General features: G+C 30.6%; 6 protein-coding genes across 6 annotated transcripts; 4 read left to right on the forward strand and 2 right to left on the reverse strand. All coding sequences in view use genetic code 12, as the record gives it.

Annotated features, from left to right (window-relative positions):
• The first annotated feature begins 18 nt into the window (after positions 1 to 18).
• DFJ63DRAFT_316973 (mitochondrial 54S ribosomal protein bL33m) lies at positions 19 to 873 on the forward strand. The gene has a single exon (XM_064906751.1). It carries the CDS (start codon positions 517 to 519, stop codon positions 727 to 729), a length of 213 nt encoding a protein of 70 aa, XP_064765070.1. The 5' UTR covers positions 19 to 516; the 3' UTR covers positions 730 to 873.
• Positions 874 to 885: 12 nt separating this feature from the next.
• CYM1 (Cym1p) lies at positions 886 to 4,414 on the reverse strand. The gene has a single exon (XM_064907645.1). It carries the CDS (start codon positions 4,092 to 4,094, stop codon positions 960 to 962), a length of 3,135 nt encoding a protein of 1,044 aa, XP_064765071.1. The 5' UTR covers positions 4,095 to 4,414; the 3' UTR covers positions 886 to 959.
• OAC1 (Oac1p) lies at positions 4,414 to 5,862 on the forward strand. The gene has a single exon (XM_064907647.1). The coding sequence runs from the start codon at positions 4,734 to 4,736 to the stop codon at positions 5,772 to 5,774; it is 1,041 nt and encodes a 346-aa protein (XP_064765072.1). The 5' UTR covers positions 4,414 to 4,733; the 3' UTR covers positions 5,775 to 5,862.
• A 434-nt stretch (positions 5,863 to 6,296) lies between these two features.
• Positions 6,297 to 8,729, forward strand: MUB1 (Mub1p; the record flags this gene model as incomplete). Its single annotated transcript, XM_064907818.1, has 1 exon — positions 6,297 to 8,729. The coding sequence occupies one exon, from the start codon at positions 6,297 to 6,299 to the stop codon at positions 8,727 to 8,729; it is 2,433 nt and encodes an 810-aa protein (XP_064765073.1).
• A 7,144-nt stretch (positions 8,730 to 15,873) lies between these two features.
• AAF1 (C2H2-type transcription factor AAF1) lies at positions 15,874 to 17,418 on the forward strand (the record flags this gene model as incomplete). The annotated part of the gene is made up of 1 exon (XM_064905660.1): positions 15,874 to 17,418. The coding sequence occupies one exon, from the start codon at positions 15,874 to 15,876 to the stop codon at positions 17,416 to 17,418; it is 1,545 nt and encodes a 514-aa protein (XP_064765074.1).
• A 486-nt stretch (positions 17,419 to 17,904) lies between these two features.
• Positions 17,905 to 18,714, reverse strand: ECM15 (Ecm15p). Its single transcript, XM_064906752.1, has one exon. The coding sequence runs from the start codon at positions 18,417 to 18,419 to the stop codon at positions 18,093 to 18,095; it is 327 nt and encodes a 108-aa protein (XP_064765075.1). The 5' UTR covers positions 18,420 to 18,714; the 3' UTR covers positions 17,905 to 18,092.
• Between the last annotated feature and the right edge of the window lie 638 nt (positions 18,715 to 19,352).

Here is a 19,352-nt window from a genome sequence, read left to right on the forward strand (position 1 = left end):
GGTTGGCTGACTGACTGACTGACTGACTGACTGACTGACTGACTGACTGACTGACTGTTATGTTATGTAATTAACTCTAAATCTGTCTCACTAAAGTAATACCTGAAACAATATAATAACAAATCGAGATGATCACAGCAATGTAGACTTTCTCCTTGAAATATATCAATTCAACAAATTAATCGACCGTTGGTTGTTTGTTGTAATTATATATATTTTGATATTGACTAAAGTTTTTGATCCCACTTCAATTTTCAAAACCTTTAGCGTGTCCAATTCACAATTTTTTTTGGTTTCCCAACGCGTTACAGAAAAAAAAAAAACAAGAAAAACTTTAAATTGTTACTCTTAAAGAGTGTATGGTTGAGAGATTGCTGGATTAGGAAGTCAACATTTTTATAGTACAAAAATAAATCTGAAAAAAAAAAATTTGAATGAATTGAAAAAAAATCTACTGACTGAACAAGAACACTTCAAAGGCCTACTTATAGCACAACATTATTGGATATATTGAAGATGGCAAAGGCTAAGGCAACACATACCATGGTGAAGGTTATTTCAGCTGCCAAAACTGGTTATGAAAAATGGTTTAATATTCCAAGACATACTCCAAGATTGAGTTTAATACTTTATGATCCAAGGGCAAAGAGACATTGCCTTTTCACAGAAGATAAGAAAAGAAGAATAGCTGAAAGAACTAAACAAGATTTTAGCAGAAGTCATAGGTAGGTGGTATAGACATGGAGCGATTTGATACGCCTTTTATCACCACCACCACCACTACCACCAAATATTCCTTGTACATACATATAGACTTTTATACATAGCATATCTTATATCATAAATTTAACGATTTTTAATGTCATTTCAAAACTACAATTGCTAATCATTTGTAATCATATATACAGTTGTTTTTATTTTTATCCTATTTACACATTGGCTTTTTTTTTAATCTATTTCTATAATTTTAACTTTTGAACTTCCCAATCATCACTAACTTGTAAATTGGCATTGTCACCAATAACAGTAATCAGGTTTACATCATTCCCTACTAAATACTTATCAACAACATCATTCAAATCTTGACCTGTTATATTTAAAAAGTTTTCTCTTCTTTCTTGTCTCATTTCATTAGTTATACCATCATAAAATTCAGTCGAACCTTGACTAGAAATATTAGTTGGTGCATCAACACTTTGGAAAATACGAAGTTTAGCTTCTTGTAAATCCTTCTCAGTCCAATTAGCACTTAACCCATATGGAAATGAGTCTTCAAATGCTTTTACTGATTTTAATGGATTTGGATCTCTATAAGAATAGAAATTAAGTAATCCACTTAATCCATCATAAGTTAATCCACCACCATAAGCTCCATTAGCTTCACGGATTATAGAATGTAAATGCTTGAAAGTATACAATTGACTTAATACTTGTAAGGCAGCACCATCTTTACTGGCATATGAAGCACCAGATTTGGCTAATGATGAATAACTAACTTGGAAAGGTAAATCTATAAGTGTTTTTGCTGATGAATTTAATCCTAATTTATTTGAATTGAATGACACTAACAAGTTTTGTAATTCTTCAGTATGAGATTTATTATGGTTTAAAGTAGAAATACTATCATCAAATTTCTCAATTAATACTTCGTTTTCATTAATAGATTCTTCATCTCCAACTAATCTATACTTATATTTTGAAGCATTATTATCATTTAATAAATCTTGGATTTCTTTTAAAACAGGAAGCACTTCCTTTATTAAATATTCCTTTCCTTGCTTTTCGAGATTAGAATTTAATTCAAGCACGAATTGAACTTGAGAAAGACCACTAATAATGTCAGAAATATATTTACTTGGTAATAATCTTGAACTACTTGAACCAGCAGCATATGAATGTCCTCTATCAGCAATATTATCATATTGGTTTTGACCCATGTTTTTAATTAAAGTAGAAAGTTTACTGACTACCAATTCATCAGAACCGTCAAATTTGGTTTCAGTCAAGATTTCTTTCCATAAATCATAAATATTGGTGGTATTGGAACGGAGAGCCATTCCTGATAACAGGAACTGTAAACTAGCTTTACTAATATCGAATGGATCATTGACAATTCTAGTATTGAAAGAAATACCACCTGTTTTTTCTTGAATTTTGGTTTCTAATTCATGAATTGGAGTAGCACTAGTTCCAGCTAAGTTAGTTAAACAAGATGTAAACAATGAAATATACTTGTAATATTTCGTTGGGAGGTATGAGATATCCTTAGTAGCAGCGGCATAAACCAATCCATTAGTATCAACAACTCTCTTTTGTAATGAGGTTTTACCTCCACTAATGTCATTATTGTAAACAACTGGATAATAAGTACCTTGAGTTGGTATATCACTAAGGGTTAATGTTGGTAAAACTTCGGTATCTTGTTCTTCAGCTTGCTTGGCTGAAAGATTAAGACTTCTTTTATGAATGATTTCTTTATCTTCATCAGAAAGTTTTTCAACACGAGTCTTTAAGGTGGCCTCTTCTTCTTCCGCCAACTTTTCATTAAATCTCTCGATTGGTTTCATAGTAAATTGTACTCTTTGAGTATCTGGATTCAAAATGGTATCAGTAAGGAGATCGGCAAATACCTTTAATCCATTAGAAGCATAGTCTGCTTTGAATTGTTCTATTATAGGTTCAATTCTAAGAGATTGAACTGGATCCAATCCATTAACCCATGATGGAACAATGGAATTCAATAAACCAAGTCCAAAGTCTGGTTTATGCTTTTTGAAATTCAATTCAAGTTGATGCAAAATAGCATTAACTCTATTACCGTAAGAACTAGTTGGATTTTCAAACTCAGGTAAAGCCTTTTCTTTTAAAATAGATACAATTTTACTTTCTAAAGCTTCAACTTTCTCAACAGTTAAATTATTTACACCAACAGTGAATGAAAATAAAGCAGTGGTAGTATCAAGACCTGAATTAGCTGAGAAATCATCTCCAAATTCATTTTCAATAAGATCTTGGTATAATGGAGCATTATGTCCATCAAATAACAACGAACTGAGTATTTTCCATTTGAAGAGTTCATATTGTCTACTGCTGTCTAATGGATCACCTAAATTCCAGGTAATTGATGATTTGTATTGTTCTTCAAGTGATTTACCAGATGCAGAATCAAGAGGTCCTTCCACATCGATATTCGTCTTCTTTTCAGTTATATCTTTGAATAATGGTTGTTTTACATCTAAGTTCTTTATACGAGCACCAAATATGGAAAAATACTTATTCAACAGTTGTAAATGGTTGATTAAAGGCAATGAACCATAAGTGAAAGTTTTTGAATTTGAAGGATGATAGTTCTTAGTATGGAAATCAAGTAAATCTTCATACTCTAAATTAAGAATTTTAGCTGGATCTCCACCTGAATTATTAAGTGATGGATAAATTGATTCCAAGTATTTAATATAAAAATAATAAGATGAATTTGAGTTTTGACCTTTCATTTCATTATATACCACCCCTTTGAATTCTAAATCACTTTTACTATCTTTGATATCTTTATTTTCCAATCTCCAACCTTCTTGAATGAAATCTTCATAAGTCAATAATGGTTCAAAAACTGATGATAAGTATACATCCATTAAATTTTGAAAATCTTTGGCATTGGTGGTGGCAAATGGATAAAACGTGAAATCATGACCAGTCATGGCATTCATAAAGTTACTTAATGATCTATTAGTCATTTTAAAGAATGGATCTCTAACAGGATACTTATATGACCCACATAAGGTAGTATGTTCTAAAATATGAGGTACACCAGTAGCATCAGGTGGATTAGTTTTGAAAGCAATCAGGAAAACATTGTTAATATCTGATGGAGAGTCTAAATGGAGATGTTCTGATCCACTTTGTTGATGTTTCAATAACACTGCCACTAATGAAAATTCAGGAATTGGTTGTACATTTTCAATTACAAATCCATGAAGGTTCAACCCAATAGGATATTTACTGAGTAATGCTTGTTGGGAAGCCAACGATGAGGCAGCAGATGCAAACCGCCTTTGGACTCCTGATCTAAGATGCTTCAAATTGGCTCTTAGCATGGCATATGTTGGTGATTATAATGAAATGAGTTAAACCTGTCAATGGCTTTTTAGGTCGAATATTTTGTCTAGATCGATCTCATGAGGCAGACAGGCAGGCAAAAAAAAAACAGCAGTGAAAAAAAAAAATTAAAGTTGAAAATGGATGCAAATGCTACTAACTCTTCTATGTTAATACAGGGCTATATAACTGACAATTACTATTTAGATAGTCATTAATATAATGAATTCTCTCTGAAAGTGGAAATTGATCCATATAAGTCAACAAACTCCAGATTTACAGAGTAAGGTTGGTGGTATTATTCAAACTAAACCATCAAACAGCCCTTCCGTCACAATTCGAAACTTTTAATTGATACCACTGAAGCTCATCAAGCTAAGTTAGTGAATTCGTCAACATATAAAACCTTGTTTAATTAAACAATGATAGATATATGACATTTAAGATTTATCTTGGACTGATAACGTGACTCATCACATGACTCAAAATCGGCCCGTTATCGTTATGAAAAATTGAGCTAGTTACGTCAAAACAAAAGAAAAACCGATAAATGCAAAAATTGTATCTAATCAAAAAAAGGAAAAAAAAATTACGAAGAAATCAGAGAAGAGGATAAACTATTCCTTATCAGCAGTTCAATGAGTGAAATAAAGGAGACTACCAAGACTGTTGTGGTTGAACAAGTGGCGGCACAGAAACATGCTGGAGGTAAGAGGAGTAGTCTTGAAAAAGTATCCACTCTTGGAGGGTTTGTTGCTGGTGGGATAGCAGCTTGTGGAGCTGTTACTTTTACTAATCCAATTGAATTGGTGAAGACTAGAATGCAATTACAAGGTGAATTGCATAAGAAGGCTTCTAGTGAAGTGTTATTATATAAGAATCCATTCCAAGCGTTTGGTCTTATCTATAAAAATGAAGGTATACGAGGTTTACAACAAGGTTTACTTTGTGGTTATTTCTATCAAATGGGATTGAATGGTTGTAGACTTGGATTATATGAACCAAGTAGATACCTTTTAACTAGTATATTCCTGCCTTCTAGTCTTACTGAAGGTGGAAGAGTTCCTCAAAATTTATTTATCAATGTTTCTTCAGGTTTTATTTCAGGATCGGCCGGTGCTATTCTTGGATCTCCATTTTTCTTAATTAAAACAAGAATGCAATCTTATTCCAAAGCAGGATCAGAAGCTGCTCATCATGTCGGTCAACAAACCTATTATAAGGGGGTTTGGGATGGTTTAAGTAAAGTTTATAAAGCTGAAGGTATTAAGGGTTTATATAGAGGGGTCGATGCTGCTGTATTAAGAACAGGAGCTGGATCATCAGCTCAACTTCCAGTATATACTTACACCAAGAACTTCCTTTTAAAGAATAATATTGCCGAAGATAATTCATTAAAAATGCATTTCATATCATCTTCAACTGCTGGTTTAGGAGTAGCTATAGTAATGAATCCATGGGATGTTATTCTTACTCGTTTATATAATCAAAAGGGTAATTTATATAAAGGTCCAATCGATTGTTTCCAAAAGACTATCAGAACAGAAGGTCCTGCTGCATTATATAAAGGTTTCTGGGCTCAATTATTTAGAATTGGACCTCATTCTATTTTAACATTAATGTTCATGGAACAATGTATGAAAGTCATGGTTCAAGTTGAACTGAAATTAAGAGCATAGATCTATTTATTAGAAACTATTTTTATAGAGCCCCTTTTTATACAATATGATATAATGAAATGTAATTTAGATATTAACTAAACTTTCCTTTTAAAAGGGTTTCCATATTTGTAGAGATTTGATTTCTCCTGTTTTCCTGCATATACGATGCCTCACTTTTTTTTTAATTTTTATATACAGAAAAGGAAAAAAAAATTAAAGACAGTTTTGTAAGTGGCAAAGTGGACAAAAAAAAATCCTTCAGGACCGTACGAAAAGCCAAACATAAACCACCTTAAATTCATTAAACCTCATACCCTTATTTGCCTTCAACCCCATTTAAGAAGAGGGTGAATATTGTACTGGTGCGTTTAGAATCCCAAGTTCGACTAGCTTTTCTGCATTTATCTCGTCATCAACAATCTATCTGCTTCCTATTGTTTGTCAGCATTCAGTTAAGGATTACAGTCTCCCCCTCCTCCTCCTCCATTAGTTCACCAGGGAGTCCATCAGTAAGGTAATCAAGAAAGGGTAGGCTGCCATATGCGTGACTCAAATTATAAGTCTATCTCGGCTAATAAGGCGGCTGTCACTATCACAAGTAGTTTATATGATAGAAGGGCGTTGGATGTAACTTCTGATAAACCATTGGTTAATTCATTAAACTATTTAACATATCTTGTATCTTCACTGGCAAAAGTAAGAGAAACTTTATCCATAGATGGTGGTATAGAAAGACTTATTGAGATCTTACATGAATGTCATAACTCAACCTTTAATGCATCAGATAATATATTTAATAGTGAAAAGAAATTGTTAACGGCTTGGAAATGGACTTTAGCATTTCAATGTTTAGTATTAGTAGGAACTAGAGGTACAGAAAAGATAAGACAGAAGGTGGTAAAAGCTGGTATTTTACCCATAATAGCAACTGTTTTAGATAATTACCTTTCTATTCATGAAAGAACTTTTATTCATGCCAATTCAAGAACTCAACAACAACAGCCACATCAACAACAGCAGCTGCAACAACAATCACAACAATTACAACCTCAACAGATCCAGCAACAACCACAAATGGCTCCTCATCAACAATTTTTGCAACATCAAGGTGTAGAGCCAATCAACTTATTAGGACAACAACAAATTCCAGTTCCAGGTCAAGCACCACTTCAAAATGATGTTCAAATCCCATTTGATATCTCAACTGCAGGAAATTGGAACAGAGCTCAAGGCGATCCTGAAGTTGCTAATACCGAAACAAGATATCCATTCGATTTAAATGTAATGCAGGTTCCATTACAACTTGCTGCCAATAGCTTGGATCAATCTATGCTTCGACAAAATCCATATCTTGCATATTTCAATGGTAGTTTACCAAACAGTTTAACCAGTGATGACTATGAAAATTTAACTATTGATCAATTAGTGCGATTAACAAGATCAAACAATTTTGCTCCTTATAAAATCGGTAGTTCTACCAATCAAACCAAAAGTACTACGGTTAATAATGATATTAGAAGAAAATATGTAATTGCCAATCTTTTAAAGAAATTAAGAGAAGAAAAAGAAAATGAACTTGTTGATGATTCATTTTTAAATGATTCCGATTATGAAATGGATAATAATTTAAGATTCCTTTCTGATTTATACATTCAAGATATTGAAGCCAATAAAACAATGTACAGTAGCAAAATTGCCGTGAGGAATTTTACAGATACTGGTGTTGTTATACCAAGAGATGACGATATTGTATGGTCATTACAACTTTTAGCATATATTTCCAAATATCCTTATTTGAAAGATGTTTTACAAAATACTCATTATATAGTTGATATGAGTATAAGGGATAAACAATTAAAACTTTATTTACAAAAACAAATGAAATTAAAATTAAAGAAAAGTTTGGAAGTAAACCTTAGACCAACCATAACTCCCAAATCAAGAAAAACAAAGACTACATATATCGAAAGATTCAATCCATCTCCATCTAATTCACCTCAAATGTTAAATGATATAAATACCATTCATGATGATAATTTCTTATTAGAGGAAGATAAATTTGAATTAGGTAATAAAGCAGAAGAATCAGGCTTAACCGAAACTGCTGAAATCGAAGATGAAGAAGATGAGAGTGAAGAATTTGAAGAGGATGATGATTCATCAGACAAGAGTGATAGTGATATTATTCTTGATAAAGAGTCGAATTTAATTAACGAGGTCATTAGTAATAATTCTAATACTTTGGCTAAACTTTATGAATCTGTGATAGACTGTGAAGCTATTGCTGATGAAGTTGAACGAGAAATTGCCTTATGTCAGATCAATGATAAAATTAATTCATTTATTGAATTGGAAAGTAAAAAATTGGTGAATTCTATCATATCCAAGAGGAATGAAGCTAAAGAATTCTTAACTAAAAAATGGAGTTATGATGATTATGAACATTTTGATGTTGACGAAGATCATGAAGATTTGGATCCTTCATTGACTGAATTTAGAAAGGCTAATTTATTCCCTATAGTGGAAAAGTTTACTTTCTTAGCTGGAACTGATATGTATTATTGGTCAGGAGTTATAATGAGGAATTCATGTCGTAGGAATGAATTAAGAGGAGGTGTAAGACAATGTGGTAATCTAGAATGTGGTAAATGGGAACAATCACCTCGTGAATTTCTGAAATGTAGACGATGCAAGAGAACTAAATATTGTTCTAGAGAATGTCAAATGAAGGCATGGCATTGTCATAGAAATTGGTGTATACCTAGTACTTCTAGTACAGGAACTAGTACCACTGCTGCTACTGGACAAGTCCACACTCATCAATCAGCTGGTTCGGCTTTAATAGAACCAGGTAGAGATGGAATAGTTGTGGGAGCTGGAGTCGGAGTTGGAGTGAATGATGCTGAAGGTGTAGAAGAAGATCATGAAAGTCAACATGATCATGATCACGAACATGACCATGAACTGACATGATGGTTGTACAGGCTATGTTATTTTTTTATTAAGTTTCAATTCTATTGAAGTGTATGATTTTATTATATTTCATAAATTACAAAACTTTCACTTCAATTAAACTTGGATTCTTTCTATTTATATTATATTGGTAATTGGGAGGATTTATTTCATGATTAGATTATAATTACTGTTTGTAATCATTAATATGTTACTTTTTTCAACAAAAAAAAATTTGTAGGAGAAGTTTAGTTTACTCTGCTGTTCGTAAAAGTTTTACTTGATTTTTTTACTGTAACTTTCATTGCTTTCTTGCTGTTATATGCTTCCAAAAAATAATTAATTCTTACAGAATGAATAATCAAATTACTAAGTATTTACAAACTACATCCCCCAAAGCTTTACCTTCTTAACAACATCAACACGTATTCATATTAACAAAGTGGTAGTATGCTCATATCCTTTGCAATTACGAAAAGTGATATATATACACACAAGCCTTTTTGGAGGGTTAGTTCTAAATTATTCGTATTTTGTTAAATCGCATAATAAAGAGACGAAAATTTGAATTTTTGCATCAATGCCTCTCGAACAGTTTTGTTGTTGTGCCGGACTGAATAGCCAATTTGCAAAGGATATCTGGTGTATGGCAAAAGTGATGTTTTTTTTTATTGTGTCCTTTATTTTATTTTTTTTTATTTATTTTTATTTTTATTTTATTTTATTTTTATATTTTTTCATTATTTTTTAGTATTTTATTTAAACTTTTCTAAACTCTGATTTTTTATTTCCTTTTTTTTTTGGCATTGTTCAGATTTCTGTGTCAGATCTGTTTGATTTATAGTTTTCATTCAACCCCAAAAAAACCCATCAAAAAATAATTTAAAATCATTAAAAAATATTAATAGGATTTGCTAAAACATGTCAGAAAATTTTATCTTGCATAATAATAATAGTTTAGCTTTTGATAATATAATATTTTGGACTAGTTGAAAGAATAATATATTCCAAAAACTACTGTAATGAAAAATAACAAGCCTAATAATATTGCTTAAATATTCAAAACGAATAGTTAAAAACAATAAAACGTAGCCAGAAGGAAGGTCCCTTTGGTTTGATTTCTTCTTGTTGTTCTTTTATTTTTTCCCCCTTATAAATTGATTGGTTTTCATGATACTTCCCTAATTATGCTACTTCATTGGGGAAATGATATGAAAAGTTGAAAATTAACAATCATGTAGATGATGATATGCTAGTTTTCCTTTAGAATCGTTTTGTGAACAGTTTAAAGATTCGTTCATGCTCAAGATGGAGAAAACAGACAATATTTATTTATCTAACTTTAAACACCAAATAGGGCGGGCGGAATGTACAGGAAAAGAGGCCATAGAGGTGAATGTATATCTTTATATTATTTGCATCAAAGGTGTTATTTTAGTACTTACATAAATTCTCTTAGTCATAGCGAGAGCCATAGCTAATATTATTTGTTAATCATATCGTTAACTAATGCAGCTTTACATTCTTGTTTGTGATTGGTGGCAACATCTTCCACTATGTTATAATAGTGGCCAAATTCTGTCATTAGTCTGATCAAGTATTCACTAGCTATTTTATTATCCCGATCTAATATGGCTCATATATGCTCTTTTAAACATACCTTCAAGTTGCAAATGAACTCAATCAGCTTATTATGACAACAACAACAAGAACAACATCCAAAGGAATAAACATTTATATTTGTCACCATGAGTAAGTACGAGATAAATACCCCAACAGCAAATTCATAAAAAATAATGTTTGCATATCACAAAACAAAAAGATTATCATGTTTGCATATTGAACACAAATTTGAATTTCATACTATTTTTGCTATTTAATATGTATCTCTTCAATGCATGCATGCATACTAACATGTAAATTTTGAAACATTTGAATTTTTTTGATCTGAGAACAATTTATCGAGGGTGGGGGGATATGAAATCAAACAAATAGTGAGAGCACCACCATAAGAGGGTGCCAATGCCTTTACAGCAAGTATAAGAAGAATACTTTCAAAAAATAGCAGAATTAAAAGATTCAACTACATTATGGTTAATTATATGTACAATTACACAAGGCTTTTTCTTTCTTTTTAAGTCGAAACTATCTAACTTTAGATTTGTGCTTCCGAGAGATTTAAGTTATTTCGAGGCAAAAAATTATAGTACCGGGCAGAAGGGAAGAATCATGAAATACTTTTTACTTTTAATTAGTAATTATCATTTTGATCTACTTCTGGTTGTAAATGATAGGCTTTATTCGGTGTTCTAGAAGAAGTAGAATTGGTAAATCTATTTTTGCTATAGATATGATAAGTTGATACTGAAAGTGAGTTAGCTGAGATAATAAATTAAAAAAGAAAATAATCAATATTCCAAACGTATTTTTTGTTAAAATTAAGAGAAAATAATTCTAATTAGGCTTTTCCTTTTATTTTGCGTTGATATTATTTTTATTACAAAACTTAGAGAGGGGAATGATCGATGATAAGTGGAGGAAGTCTAAATATTGTGAACTAGTATTTATTTTCTTAGTATTAAAAGGATTTCCAATTGAACAAAAGAGCATTGGTTTACATCATTATACATTGATTTGATAAGGCAGAACCAAGATAATAGAACTTATCTTTTATAGATTATAAAAGTGGGGGATAATGAATTGAGATAGGATAGACAGAAATTGTTAGTGGAATGAGCCGAAAAAAATAAAAGACTAAAAAGTAAAAAAAAAAAATGAAGGACAGAGAGAGAATGTTTATCATCACTGTCTTCCGCAAAAGTTCTTATAGTTCTTAGCGGCTACGTAATCATCAATTGTGACAAAGACATGGAGTCTTAATGTGCTTACAAACAATGAAACACAATGAAAATTTAATGAAGATCTATCTTCGTATTGAATGCAGTCTATATGCTGAAGCATAATAGTTATCATTATGTTATATGTTATATTATCTTCGGTTGGGACTTTATCTATCTTTAGCTGTTTAATTATACAATTAAACTTTATGACCTGATATTTTCAAGATCTTTTTTTTTTTTTTTTTGATTCTTTTCCTTTTTTTTTTTCCATTTATTTTTATTCATTTTTAGGCCCGTAAAACCAAAATCTTTTTTTTTTGATTTCTTTTTTTATTCTTAAAAGAATTTCATTTTTTACAGGTTATACAGCCTTTTTTTTTTAATTCGAACTTGAGGTCTTGTTTTCAGTTTTGAGATTAGTGTACATGATTAAATGTATCACGATCGTTCCTTACTGAAGACCATACTTGCTTCTTACAATATTTCAAAACTAGTCAATGTTTACCAAAAGTTTATACACTTTGACACTTGATCAAGAGTACCCAATCTTGTGTGTGGTCAAATTTGTAAGTCAATAAATATACACACAAAGGAAGATATACTTTTAAGCAACACCAAATTATTATTATTATTATTATTATTTGTGTATAAGTAAATTTACCGAAATGTACGATGTGTGGCAGTATGCCCATATTTTTAGGAATTAATTGTTGTTGTTTTTCTTGCATGTTTTGGTAGCTATGAGGCGTCTGAGCTACATCTCGGGAGGTCGTCACTTTTCCTGAACTGAACCTACAAACATTTTTTTTTGAGATTACTAAGACAGATAGATAAAAGGAATGGGGATAGATAAGCTGTTTAAAGTAACTGACTAATACAATAAATGATATGTTGTCTGGAGATGTTTTTTTAAATCAGTACCTAAAAACTTATAAAATTATGGCATAAAAGTATAGTAAAATAAATTAAAAAATATTGTAAAATAAATTCGATAAATAATAAAAAGGGGGATGCTAACCACATTTCATGTTCCTTAATGTGAATGTAATAATAAAATTATTATTTTCAGCACTTCCTACTGACTCTTTTATTGTCATGTGTCTGTAAATCGTAATAATAATTATAGTAAAAGTCCACAATAATAATCGCTACCAAAAAAGTTGATCCCTACCTAGAATAAAATAAAAATCACATAGGAAATAACCGAGTGAATAAGCTCTATTATGTTTTTGAAGTATAATTACTTGATAGAAAAACTGTCAGACTATAGAGAGTATGATTAACTAACTGAAACCTATCTCTAAGATAAACTCTACTGATTGGGTTGCAGCGGGGATAAAACTAGCGATAACAACGCTTTATCGTACAAAACAGGAGATTAATTCCATTTTTGATGGCATTTTATTAGAATGATATGATATAATATGATTCGATTTGATTCCTATTTCAGAGATAAAAAAATTTTAAATGGATAAGATACATGAAATGAATCACCAGTTCTGAAGTATTCCATTACATTCGAGATCTGCCGCTTCCTAAATCCAAAATGCCTATCTCATTTATCCTGTAGTACTTTGCCTTTAGAAATTGATTTTTGCCGAAAGGGCGATATGTTCCTTTTATTTTTTTTTCCCCTTCCCTGCTCTTCTTCCTGCGCAGTCGCTATTTTCCTTTCCAATCTTTTTTCCCCCATTTGGTGAAGTTAGTATAGGCGGAAATCATTTCCATCGATGGCAAGTAGAATATGATTTGCAGTTGAGGCGATACATTCGTTCGTGTAATCAGTTGTACATGAATGGGTACATGTTCCCGATGATTATACCTGAATGTTCCATAATGCACGTAAGCTTCAAGTTGTGAATTTTCTTTATGATTTTACTCCTCATATGTTTTTTCATAGTAGCAAATAAGAACCCTTCCCTCAACCTTTAACCTCTAAAATTACTACTACGCGATAGATTGTGAGTGTGTTTTCATATACAAATACCTCAAAAAAAAAAAAAAAAGGGCCCCATGAAACAAAAAGAAATGCAAAGTGATGTAAAAGCTCTATAAACTGTGTAAATTTGAAGTAATTGTTATAATAGCTTAGTAGAATCGATTTCCTAATCAGATGTTAAAACAAATAAACTCATTTTAATGCACAGAACGATAATTCCAAAAATTGTGAAATTAATTTGGATTTTGCTTTTTCTTTTGTGCATTTTCTTTACTAACAGCAGCGCACACAAACTCACTTCACCTAAACTAGCAACCAAACGATAATTTAAACAATTCATTCCGAACATTTTAAAAATGAAGATCGATATAGTTAATCAAATTAAAGCTCAGAGTTGTAGCGAATAATTTACGAAGTTTAAACGATTAAAATGAATTATCAATAAAAAGTAACATCTTTGATTCCGCACAAAGAAAATGAGGTTGTGTACAACGTCTACCTTGTCAATTCAAAATAGCATGTGTGTGTGATATGTCAATGATAATAACAAGACTTTTGGTGAAAGTTACCCCCATGCATGACCGTGACAGGACTATCATAAAGATAATTCCTAATTGTTTCTTTTTTTTAAGCTTTTGGTTCTGTGTTATTTTAGTATTTCCTTTTTTTCGATATTCGTATTTTACAGTAAGGTTAATCTGAGGGTTTGATTGCTAATGTGTTTGGGGGGTTTGTAGAAGCTTTGGCACGAGTACATAACCAGAAGTTTACAAATAATGGTTAATGTCCTTTAACAACGACAGCTTATTTGATTATTAAACTGTTATGATTGTTTAATTACAGAGGGTCTTCGACGTTTCATAATTGTTAGGTTGTTGCCTACTCAAACCTTAATCAATTTAGAGTTGCAGGGATAGGGGTGCGAGGGTAATCAGTAATAATAATAGTGTCAAAAAAAGTATAAAGAGGGAGGCAAAAAATAAAAAGGAAATAATCTAGAACTTGAACGAGAGGGGACGGGACGGAACTAGTATAGGGGAGTTGTGGTAATAGTTGATAATAGTGGTACTGGTGATCTTACGTTATCTCTATTTCATCGATAGTCGAGGGACTATAATTTTTAGTAAATCCGAGACTTTAAATTCTTCTTTTACATAAATAGTTGATAACTTTGTACATTAAATGCTTTTTGATCAACGGTCCCTTTTACGGACGAAGTAAACAGCCGATTTTTCTGTATTTATCGAAGGTTAACAATTGAATTTAGAAATAAGCAATATTATTTTAAATTTAAGTTACGTTAGAATCTAAAATAAAATTGCATTTTAAAACTGATTCATGAGAATCCCAAATTAAGACTTTAGCTTTTATTATCAATTTAACCTGAATCATGCTTAATTTACAGATTAGAGCTTAAAAAATAAAAAATCCCTCAGGCGGATGCATATTAATCTGTAAAAAAAGTATTGTCAGAAAAAATTCGTAAATTAATTAATATGTGAGAATTAGGTAATGTGTTAGTAAAAAAATATTATTATCTGAGATTCATGTTAAAAGTTGTGAGCATAAAGTGTGCACAAAAAAAAAATACACCAAGCACGCATGCAGGCTACGGAAAGTCATCTGTTTAATTTAAATAAAACGAGGACCCGTAACTAAATAACAATTCAAATTTATGTGTGTTTGAATATTATTAAGATTCATCCTAATTTAAAAAATAAAAAAAAAATAAAAATTAAAAAAAAAGATTAAAAATCAATATTATTAACCAAAAATTATCATAAACTTAAAAAATATTCATAATAAGTTTAAAAAATAATAATCCCAAAAAAAAAAATCAGAATTAGAAAAAAACATTGAAATAAATAAATAAATAAATAAATAAATATAAATAATTAAAAATATATAAAAATAAAAATAAAAAATTAAAATATTAAAATAAAAAAAAAACAATTTAATAAATATATATAAGGAAGTGTAAATAAATTTTAAATTTTAAAAATTAAATTTAAGAAGTTAAAACAACATCTTGTCTTCAATTACATCAAATCAATCAGACGACGACTATATTGAATTGATTCTATCTGTATTAAATTGAAGATAGAGCATACCCAATAGTACCCTTGCCGTCAATCATATAATCTACCATATTTATTATTATTCATTACTAATAAAGCATATAGTTTGAAGCAATTGGTAGATTTTGATCAAAACTGATTAGTCTTAAATTTGATTATTTTCGTTGTTATTCATATATTTGACTATATAAAATAAAGTCAAAAAGTTATCAGTCAAGACTGTATACTTTTATTTCAATCATTATTGCGTTGTCCCGTACTTTCCTATTTCCTCATACTTATATTATTATTATAAAAAGAAGTAAATGATGTCTTCCTACGACAATAACAATCCTAATAATTCTTATCATCAATTTCCCTTTGCTCAAACCAACACAGCAACTGCTGGGGCTCCTGCAACAGTTCAAGCTCATGCTTTAAAAGATGTCAACACTGGAGCCGACCAACCAAGAGTTTATGCATCACCATCAGTTCAAATTCCTTCATATTATCCTGCCAATGGTCAATATGGATTTAATCAAGCCATGGTTTACGCCGCTCCTCAAGTTAGCGGTAACACTTACGCTGCCCAACAACAACAAATACAACAAGTCCAACAACAACAACAACAACAGCAACCTCAACAACAACATCAACAACAACAACAAGCACAACAACAAAACTATTATGACCCCAATAGTAACAATTATTATATAATACCTCCAGGTAATCCAAATCCAAATAATCCAAATAATCAAATTGGGGCTACTAATAACTTAGGTCAAGTCAATTATTATAGTACTGGATATGGTCAATATCATCCTCCACCACAAATGCAAGTTGCTCCAGGACTTCCTCCAAAACAGCAACAATCTCAAAGTACTGGTAGCATACCAACTGTTAGTAGTACTAGTCAACAACATCAACAAGTCCAACAACAAGCCCAACAACAGCCACAACAATCACAACAACAACTGCAACAAGTTAGTGTTTCCACTGCCAATCCTCCTCAATCAATTACCAATAATGTCATATTTCCAAACTTTTGTGAACGTTTACAACAGTTGTTACCTCCACCACCATTGTCAAGAGCAGATCCAAGACCTGAACTTGGTCTTAGTCTTTCCAATAAAAGAGCCAAGAGAAAGTCTAAGTTTTCAAAACAACAAGATGATTTAATTGTTTCACTTAAAAAGAAGGGCAAATCATGGGTTGAAATTGCAGAAATTTCTCAAGTTGGATCTTACTTGGCTGCTAGAAATAGATATCAAGTTATTGTGGGTCAACAAGGAAATAATAATTCTTCAAGTTGGGATAATGAAGATAAAGAACATTTACAAAGAATTTTAGATGCTGGAGAAATAGAAAAATGGAGATTTATAAGTACAGAATTAAATAAAGCAACCAGCAAGAATTTTACCGATGTTGAATGTCGTGAAATTGTTAGAATGTTATTCTGGGCAAATCCAGGACAATTTTCTGTTAATGAAGATACTATTAATGAATGCATTAAAGAAAAGAAATTAGCCGAAAAATCAGTTGAGCAACGTGAACAACATGGAAAGAAAAAATCAGAAGGTGGTGATAGTAGTTCAGGTAGTTCATCATCATCTAAAAAGAGAAAGTCATCAAGTGGATCTGAAATTAAAAAAGAAGAAAGTAATAATGCTAATAGTATTATAGCTACTACTAGTATTAATTCAATTTCAAATCAAATCAATCCTGCACCAGCAACTTCAAATGTTTATTACAGTACTCAACCACAATTATCCCATGGTGCATATCAAAGATATAGTGTAACGCCAAACACAAACATTAATAATAATGCCAATCCAGCAGCCAATCAATATAGTTATCCAAAACACTTTTATTAAGTAAGTAATTCAAGTTTTCCTTTTTTTGGTTTTAGTTTTTAATCAACTAAGTTTGCCATTTTTTTGCATTTTTCCCAAGTTTTTGATTTCGTTTTCGTTCGTTTTGAATTCAATTCTACTAATATTATTGATATAATTTACAATTCACTCCCCTATTATTACTTGTCACACTAGTGAATTATTTCATTACTTTTATCATTTTGGGAGTTATTTTTAGTTCATCCAACATTCTTTTAGTACTTTACAATTTTTTCGTAATTTCAATTTATCTCCATTCTTATCTTGGCTAATCATCATTATTATTATATCATGCTTTTGGTAAAAGGGTACTTGATACGAGAAAAGGCCACTTTTTTTTGATGTTTAAATAATTTAAGATAGGAAATTAATTAAAATAGCAAAAAAATAACTATAGTCACATTTTATTTTCCAACCCCTTACTCTATAAACTTTGTACTTCTATATATAATTATATAATCTATAAATACTTATGATTTTAATTTATTATTATTTTGAGATTAAAAGTTGGAGTTCAGTAGTAATACGTCATTAAATTATTAATTAATTTTAAATTAATTAATAATAATATCTCATTTAATCTACAGAGTCCTTTCTAAGGCCAATTAATCGTTAAAAGATATGTGGGTTGATTGGATTATTATTATATATTTAATTTATTGTAAATTTTTTAATTTTCGTTGGACAACATCAATTTTATCTTGAGGAGTTTGACGTTTATCAGTTCTTGTACCTACTCTTATATCACTTTGGATTCTAACCACATTATGTTTGGTATGTAACAATTCATGCATTTGACCAATCAAATCCATTACTTCATTCCAAGGTCCTTCAATGGTAGTACCGGCACTGTGTAAAGTGGTATGTAAATGAGAATCCTGAGCTAACTTTGTAATGGCAGTTACTTCATCTGAAACTGACACTGAAGCAGTTCCAATGGGTATAAGACATACATCTGCCAAGCAATTTATGGTGACAGTCATTATTGATCCACTTAGTAAATTATAATATAGACTTTGCTTTAGATTATCGATTTGGGAAATGATTAAGTTTATTAATATTTGTCTTCCCACTCATTCTTTCGACTAAACTACCCTTCCCCACCTCCTCCTTATAAACTCGTCATGTGATTTTAACAACGTGATTACATTTTTTTTTCTTTTTCTTTTTTTTTTTTTAAAGATTGATTTAAATTTTTACCCCAACCTAATTCTGTTTCGATACAATCAAGTACAGATGGTCTAGGCTCCTGGCGATTGATCTTGCTTTCTTTCTTTCTTTCTTTCTTTCATGGTTTATTTTTACTCGTTTCCATTTACTTTCTATTATTTTAAATTGATAAGGTAAATGCAACTTTAGAGATGTAATCTACATGATTCAAATTCTGCTTCATTGTATTTTAATTCTGTTTGTGTAAATCAGATTTACTTTACTCTTTTCTTTTCTTTGTTTGCTCTATTTTTACAGGATACAAATGATGCAAATTATCGCCATAAACTGTATTATCTCTCCTTCTACTATAACTAGGACTTAATCATACTTCAAATCCTGGTCAACTATCAAATACATTAAAAAGAAATCATTGATATGCGGAAGGATATGAAACGAAAGTAAATCAAAGAGGGTGGTCGTCATGAGTGGAGTAAAAAAAAAAAAAAAGGTTTAATTAAATTGTAAGAGGGAACAAACAAACAAACAAACAAATAAACAAATAAACAAACAAATAACACACACACACATTCACACAATATTACACACATCTACACACATAACTAATTGATATTGATATTGATATTTCTACACTGACTGACTGATGTTTTCTTCTCTTTTCTTTTTCCTATAATTTATCTGATTTCTTTTTTTTCATAAACTCGTAAATGTGTCAACAACACTTTTTTTTTTTAATGAAAGATGTT

The sequence above is a fragment of the Scheffersomyces coipomensis genome, assembly GCF_036884675.1.
Source record: "Scheffersomyces coipomensis strain NRRL Y-17651 chromosome Unknown DFJ63scaffold_1, whole genome shotgun sequence".
Classification (NCBI taxonomy): Eukaryota; Fungi; Ascomycota; class Pichiomycetes; order Serinales; family Debaryomycetaceae; genus Scheffersomyces; species Scheffersomyces coipomensis.